This window comes from Pseudozyma flocculosa, assembly GCF_000417875.1.
Source record: "Pseudozyma flocculosa PF-1 unplaced genomic scaffold scaffold00013, whole genome shotgun sequence".
Classification (NCBI taxonomy): Eukaryota; Fungi; Basidiomycota; class Ustilaginomycetes; order Ustilaginales; family Ustilaginaceae; genus Pseudozyma; species Pseudozyma flocculosa.
The window spans coordinates 387,154-393,953 of record NW_006920881.1 but is presented as its reverse complement, the minus strand read 5'-3'; the positions used below and the strand labels follow the sequence as shown (position 1 = coordinate 393,953).

Below are 6,800 nucleotides of genomic sequence, written 5' to 3'. Positions count from 1 at the left end.
GCCAGACCTGACCGTCACCCAAGCCAGGCAGCCAGCCAGCCGCCAGCCGCCAGCCGGCCCAGCCAAGCCACCCGGTGAGTTGCCAGCCGCCGCTGCTTCCGCCTGCCGCTATCAATCATCGGAGACATCGGAGAGGCCCTCTTTGGCATCTCCGATGATTGACGGCCCTTGCTTCCGCTCCTTTCCGCCTGCGTGCACAGCCCTTGCTGTTGCCTGCTGGTCTGCTGCCACTCTGGTGAGTTGACTGTTGCCGCTCTTGTCCTTCTGCTGATTGCTGTTGCTGACTCCTTCGCTCCCGTCTCCCTTTTGCCTGCTCCTCCCTCACCGCCTTTCTTTGCTGCCGACAATGCTCTGCTGCTGTTGCCTGCTGCCGCCCTGCCGCTCTGCCGCCGCCCTGCTGCCTGCTGCCTGCTGCCGCCTGCCTTCCTGCCTGCTCGCCCTGCCACTCAACAATGCCATCACCACGCCGCTGCACATTAGTAGTCAGATTTAGCAATACAATGCCTGTAGATACATGTGGCTGTGGGTTTGGGGGTAGACCTACGGTAAGCAGGCCGTAGGGTGCCTACGGCCAGAAATGCTGTAGGTGGTCCTACGGCATCTGGGTACCGTAGGGGATTAACGATCTCCTACGGCACTGCCATATTGTACAAGATCTACGATTTCCAAAATTGTAGGAAAATTCCTGCCCCTAGCTATGCCTGCTGAGCCTGCCACTGACCTTTCTTCTGCCTGCCTCATCTCTGCCGCCTCCCCTTACCCCGCATGCTGTTGTACCCTTACCCACGCTACAATCTGCAGGCGCAATTGTGTTGGAACACCTCGCCGTCTCGCACGAAAAACGCAAAGGATAAGCCGATTCGATCAGAAGGGACACTCTAGAGCACTGGACGCGCCTCCCGGGTCCGACTCCTCCGAGTCCCGACCCGAGCTGTCAGGTAAGGCAAAGGTAGCGGTAAGGAGCAGCTCCTACCCCTGATGCTACCCCTCACCGACGGTCAATCCCTCTTCATTCCTACCCCTCCATTCCTACCCCTTTAGATAGACACATCTAGTTATCTAGAGAGCCGCGGTTCACGGTCAAGTCGAGCAACTTGACCGAAGAGACGGAGCGGTACGGTCCCCTGTAGCTACAGGATCATGGTTGCTGCTCTAGAGGTCTATAGTGACCCGCAGCACAAAGTTGTAGCGTATATATACGACCAGCTTCTGGTCGACGATGGGACCGCTTCTTTATCGAATCATACACACATCATCCCCTTCTATCAGTTCAGCTTACCCTCACACACTCTCCCATATCTCTACAAGCGTCTACAGTCGCCTGCCTTGCGTCTCCGACAACTAGTCCGTCGGCCTACCCTCGACCTGGCCCCAAAGCCGTTCCGAGTCCAGGAATAAAAACTCGACTCCTACGGTTGACTCCATACTGTCCTTTGGTGTTCCAGACAACTAGACTTGTTGTTTGTTGTCGGTTCCAACTTGCACGCACCCTAACAGGTGTTCCAATAAATTGTACCGTAGTTTCTTGTAGCGTTGGTAGGATACGATTCTGCAATTGAAGTCAGTATTTGATCCGATCCATCGCTGCCTGCCTGCGACCCGAACATTGATGCCTGCCTGCGACCCAAACATGGCTGCCTGCCTGCGACCCGAACATCGTACCCTAGCTGCGACCCAAAGTTTGCTGGTGTAGCTACGATCCAAAAAATCGTAGCTAGACACTGGCGTAGCTAAGATCCGAAAAATTGTAGCTACGTCAGTCTAGCTACGATCCAAAAACCCGTAGCTACGTCAGTCTAGCTACGATCTGAAAAATTGTAGCTAGACCGGCGTAGCTACGATCCAAAAAATCGTAGCTACGCTGACAAGTAGCTACGATCTCAAAATCGTAGCTAGTATATGATCTAAAAATTGGCACAGCCGGTCTGCATCCTGAAATCGTTTGTGTAGAAGGATCACCTACGATCTGAAAGTCGTAGCCTGGCAACGCCTATCTACAATCTGAAAAATCGTAGGTTGGCCCTGCTGCTTGCTATGACTCATAGTGGCCAGGATTTCAGATCGCACGTGTATAACGACTCTCAAATCCTGGATCGCACAGCCTGTGCGATAGAAAAAATCGGGAATTAGTTTTGCTGCTAGCTATGACTGTGTGGGCCCAACTTCATGTGATGTATGCAAGCTGGCTGCATGCCTAAAGGGTGGTGGCAAGCCGCTCTGCGGCCTGATTTTCCAAGTCCTGCCAGCTGGTGTAGTCAGGCTGGGTGCCGCGTTGCTGCAACTTGGCGGCCAACTCTTCGGCAGCTTCGAGAACCCTGAGCACGTTCTCGCCGACAAAACCAGCAATTTCGCTGTCGGTCCATCCGATCTGGATGAGCCGAGCTACGAGATGCGGATACTTTGAGACATCTTCGAAACCACGCGGCACCTCGGTGATGCCATCGAAGTCGCTTCCGATGCCGACGTGGTCCCGTCCGACGATGGAGGCGACATGCTGGATGTGCCTGACGACTTGGTCGAGGTCTTCGCTGCCGCCGATGAAGCCTGGAAAGACATTGATCATGACCACGCTGTCCTTGCCCTGCTCCTTCCAGGCAAGTGCGAGCTTGCCGAGCAGCCAGTCTGGGGCGTTGCGAGGCACGTCGTTGAGCGCTCTTGCTGAGGAGTGTGAGAGCATGACGGGTCCCTGGCTGACGTCGATGGTCTGCGAGGCTGTCTGGTCCGAGACGTGAGACAGATCAGGCACAATGCCGAGCCGGTTCAGCTCCTTGATGAGGTGTTGTCCAAACGCTCTGTCGAGCAGAAGGCGAGGGTCGAAGGTCAATTTTGACGCGCTGCATGGGCTGAATCTGCTTCATCACCTACGAAAGACCGTTCCAGCGTGGAGGCTGTTCCCCGGAACTGTCCGCAAACACGTTGTGACAGGTGTGCTGCGATCGGAGTCGCAGGAGGCGTACGGCCGGACGAGGCTTCGAGTCAGTGCGGGGTCCTTTGGCGCAGATTGTGGCCGGCTGCAGGTTCTTACCGTCAGAGTGAGATATCGAAGGGGCCCGACGTGGCCTGGCTTTGCGAACAAGGATGCATAGGCTCGCAGGGCAAAAAGGCTGCTGCCGAGGGAATGGCCGCCTTCAAGGCCGATGAAGCTGACGAGCCTGCCTTTGCGGAAGGCACGACGAGCCTCGCGGGCGGTGCTGACCAGCTCAAACTGGAAGAAGCAAGGTAGAAGGAGGGGTGCACGACGGGGATGCACATGAGCGTCAAGCGCGTCCTTGGTGCTGTTCGCGGATGGGGCAAGAGCGGGCGGCACTCACGTCGTGCGAGTATCGATCGATGAGCTGTCGGATGACGTCCATCTGTTCGAGCGTGTCACGGACCGCGGTGTCTGAGCCGTTGGGGGCTTCTTGACGTGGGCAGGGGACGTACGCGCTCCAGAAGAAGCCGCCGGAGCGGCCCTTGCGCAGCCTGGGGATGTCGACCTGACCACTGGTGGGGTAGCTGCCATTGGGCCACGCTGGGGCGTCAAAGGGGATGGTGTCGAGCTTGTTTGCGTAGCGGTATCGCGCATACACAGGAACGTCGATGTGGCCATCAATGAGCTGGAGCAAATTTGGGATGGACCGTGTGGCGAGACGGATTGGGGCGAAACGAGAGATGGGTGAGAAGAAGATCTTGCCAGTCTAAGAGTCTGAGCCCTGGTAGACGCGAGTCGAAGGGCGCATACCTACCGGATGATGGCGGAGAAGGGCGCTGGCCCTGGCCAGGGGACCAGAGGGGTAAAGAATGCGCCGGTGGACGGGAGCCACATGGAGGTAGAAGAGAGACTCAATTGTGGACTGCGCGCCCGAGGGAAGCAGGAGCAAGAGGCAGACGATGGCGACCAGCACTGTCGAGAGGGTCAGGACGAGGGAGCGACGCGGCGAGCGAGGCGGAGCGGTAGCCGGGTTAACGACACGAGCGGACTGGAAGCGCGAGCGCTTTGCAGCGTCGTGAACGGGGAGGAGCTGCGACATGGCAGTGGGGGGAGTTGGGTTTGGGGATGTAGGTTGAGGGTCAAGCGTGCGACAGACAAGAAGAGGCGGGCGTGATGGATGGAAGTCTGAGGGAAGCACGAGCGAGGCTGGCCAGCGCCCAGGCCTTTCTCCAGGCTCCACCCGCCCCTCGACCTCGTCGCGCCTGGCAAGGTGAGATGCGACACCACCACGTCACCACCACCACGCCCGACCACGTCGACAGCCAGCATGGCAAAGACAAAGAACAAGGGCGCTGCCGCCGGGGCCGCAACCGCCACCACCACTACCACCACCAGCAACCGTACCGCGAGCACGGTCGCAAAATCACAGCCGGATCCGGCCAGGCTCAACGCTGCTGCCGTACACTGGCCCCGGCTTGACCTCAGCACACCCCAAGTCGAGCATCTCGTCGATAACCAGATTGTCCTCTTGCGGGTGCGTGCGCGCCACCGCTCAACCTCTCTCGGCTCGCTCTGGAGCTCCGGTGCCGTCTAGCTTTCTCACCCTCTCCTGACCATCACCGATGGCCGCCATCGCCCTACCAGAACGCCCTCTCGCACAAGACCTGCCGAGCCCTCATATCCCTCTTCCACCACCCCTCCACGTCGTCTCCGTTCTCCTCTGCCCATGCCGCCACCGCAACTCATGCGCTTCTGCCCTCGCCGCCGGCAAGAAAGGGCGAGGCGCAACGCACCAATGCACGCTTCTCGATCGACGATCTCGCCTTTGCGCAGCAGCTGTATCGCCAGAGCGGCATAAAGCAGCTCGTCGAGCAGTTCGAGCCTCACAGATGGCAGGAGCCCGATGGCAGAACACCAAAGGGTCTTCTGAGCAACATCAGGATGTGAGTCGACGCTCCCAGTCCTTGTTTGGGTCTTTTCGCCGTCCGGCCTTGCCTCGCTGCGTCTCGCCCAGTCGGCTGAAGCACTCTAGACGAGCACGGCTCGCTCCACTTCCGCATCGTAGCTATCGCTACGCTCCCCTCGAGCTCTTCGGACCGCACTACGACTCGGCATCCCAGGATCCGCACACAGGCCAAAGGACAGAGTGGACCGTCCTCTTCTACCTTACGGGCAAAGAGGACGGCGTCGTCGATGGCGAGACCGTCTTCTACCATGGTCACTCGACCGTCACCAAGAGTGCCAGGTCGAAGCGGAGCGGCGAAGCGGAACCCATCGTCACTCCCCTCGAGCGTGGGATGGCGGTGCTCCACCGCCACGGAAAGGTGCGTCGAGACCCCGCACCTCTGCCTCTGTCTCTGCGTGTAAGTTGGGGGCTGACGGGTGTCTTTGGTGACGCACCTTCACAGGCATGCATGCTCCATGAAGGTCGGCCGCCGGGCAAGGCGAGCAAGGAGGCCAAGTGGGTGTTGCGATCTGACCTCGTGTTTGGCGGCAACTGAGGCGCCGGGCGGTCGAGGTCAAGAAGCCTAACCCGGCCCAGCCCGGTGCAGCTCCAAAAAGACATCTACAGCGGGGGGGGGGCCACATCCGGACCCCACGCCAGGCCTTTCCTGCCTCCACATGCGAGCGCATCCCTTCTCCTCATCTTCACCATCACCACCCCACCCCACCCATCAGGCATCCTTCCATCGCCTCTTTGTATGCCGTACCGCCCGCAGGCACACCCTCAATCTCTCCGCCTCACCTTCTCGAGCGCCACAGCCGCGATCAAGCATGGCCGTACCAACGATCGGTTACATATCCATCTGCAGCGGCGACCCGGCCGCCCACGCCGCCGCCCAGGCATCGTTTGAGGCTACGGAAGCGCAGTTGCGCAAGATCGCCGCCGATTACGGCCTTGCCCCCGACCTCGACAAGCTCGACGAAGAAGGCCGAGAGATTTTGGCCGGCTCAGATGTGAGTCTACCCATGCGTATGCCCTTGCCTTGTTACGAGGCTTTGCCTGCTGAAACTCATCTCCCTCTCCACCCCCGGCATGAACGTAAGCCAAATCTAAAGTGCACATTCACTGCCCCGCCGCCTCATCGGGCGGGGCGAGTATACATACACCTGCTTCCCTCGGATGGGCTCAAGAGGACGCGGTCCAACTTCACCGCACTCCTGACCGGATCTAAGGGAGCGTGCAAGGCGGATCGCAGCAAGAGGCTACACTACCTCGGCACACCCTTCCACCGCGTCGAGACGGACTTTGTGGTCCAGGGCGGCGACGTGACGAGGGGCGACGGGAGCGGCGGTGAGGCTGTGCATGCCGGAGGGTCATTCAAGGTCGAAGTCGAGGGGCTGTATGTTGTCCTGCCGTCGTCTTCTCCCCCCTCGATACCAGTCGAACGAGGGGATGCTAGGAGTCGTTAGGCCAATAATAGCTGACTTTCTCGTCGCCGCTCGCTCTTCGCACTTCGCGCGTCCAGGAAGACGGTCGCGTCCTACGGCAGCCTGGCCATGGCTGCTAGTCGCAAGGACGTCAATACGTCGCAATTCTTCTTCCTGCTGACCGATGCGCCATCACAATTGGCAAAGGTCCAGGGCAAGTACAGCGTGTTTGGACAAGCGCTCGTCTCGTCCCAACACCTCCTCAATCCCGGTCTGGCGGACGTTCTCCGCTCCCACAGTCTCGACCCAGATCAGGTCATCCGCGAAGGCGAGGCGGTATTCCGACGGTTCAAGCATCTGGCTTCTCCCGATGGCAGGCCGAGGGAGAGGGTCTGGATCGACGAGTGCGGTATCCTCTGACCCTGTCACATGAAAAGCCGAACACCGTCGGTCCGTGGTCAGGGGCTGTTCGTGCGGCGTTCCGTTTGCAGGGCCGGGCCAAGGCTTAGGATGGGAG

The 6,800-nt window shown here is 59.4% G+C and overlaps 3 protein-coding genes across 3 annotated transcripts; 2 read left to right on the top strand and 1 right to left on the bottom strand.

Annotated features, from left to right (window-relative positions):
- Positions 1-2,194: 2,194 nt before the first annotated feature.
- Positions 2,195-4,010, bottom strand: PFL1_04137 (uncharacterized protein; the record flags this gene model as incomplete). The annotated part of the gene is made up of 5 exons (XM_007881661.1): positions 2,195-2,792; positions 2,866-2,930; positions 3,026-3,205; positions 3,312-3,596; positions 3,726-4,010. 5 exons carry the CDS (start codon positions 4,008-4,010, stop codon positions 2,195-2,197), a joined length of 1,413 nt encoding a protein of 470 aa, XP_007879852.1.
- A 228-nt stretch (positions 4,011-4,238) lies between these two features.
- Positions 4,239-5,412, top strand: PFL1_04136 (uncharacterized protein; the record flags this gene model as incomplete). Its single annotated transcript, XM_007881660.1, has 4 exons — positions 4,239-4,445; positions 4,556-4,854; positions 4,977-5,235; positions 5,320-5,412. The coding sequence occupies 4 exons, from the start codon at positions 4,239-4,241 to the stop codon at positions 5,410-5,412; spliced, it is 858 nt and encodes a 285-aa protein (XP_007879851.1).
- A 121-nt stretch (positions 5,413-5,533) lies between these two features.
- Positions 5,534-6,703, top strand: PFL1_04135 (uncharacterized protein; the record flags this gene model as incomplete). The annotated part of the gene is made up of 3 exons (XM_007881659.1): positions 5,534-5,869; positions 5,960-6,255; positions 6,382-6,703. 3 exons carry the CDS (start codon positions 5,534-5,536, stop codon positions 6,701-6,703), a joined length of 954 nt encoding a protein of 317 aa, XP_007879850.1.
- Positions 6,704-6,800: the final 97 nt, after the last annotated feature.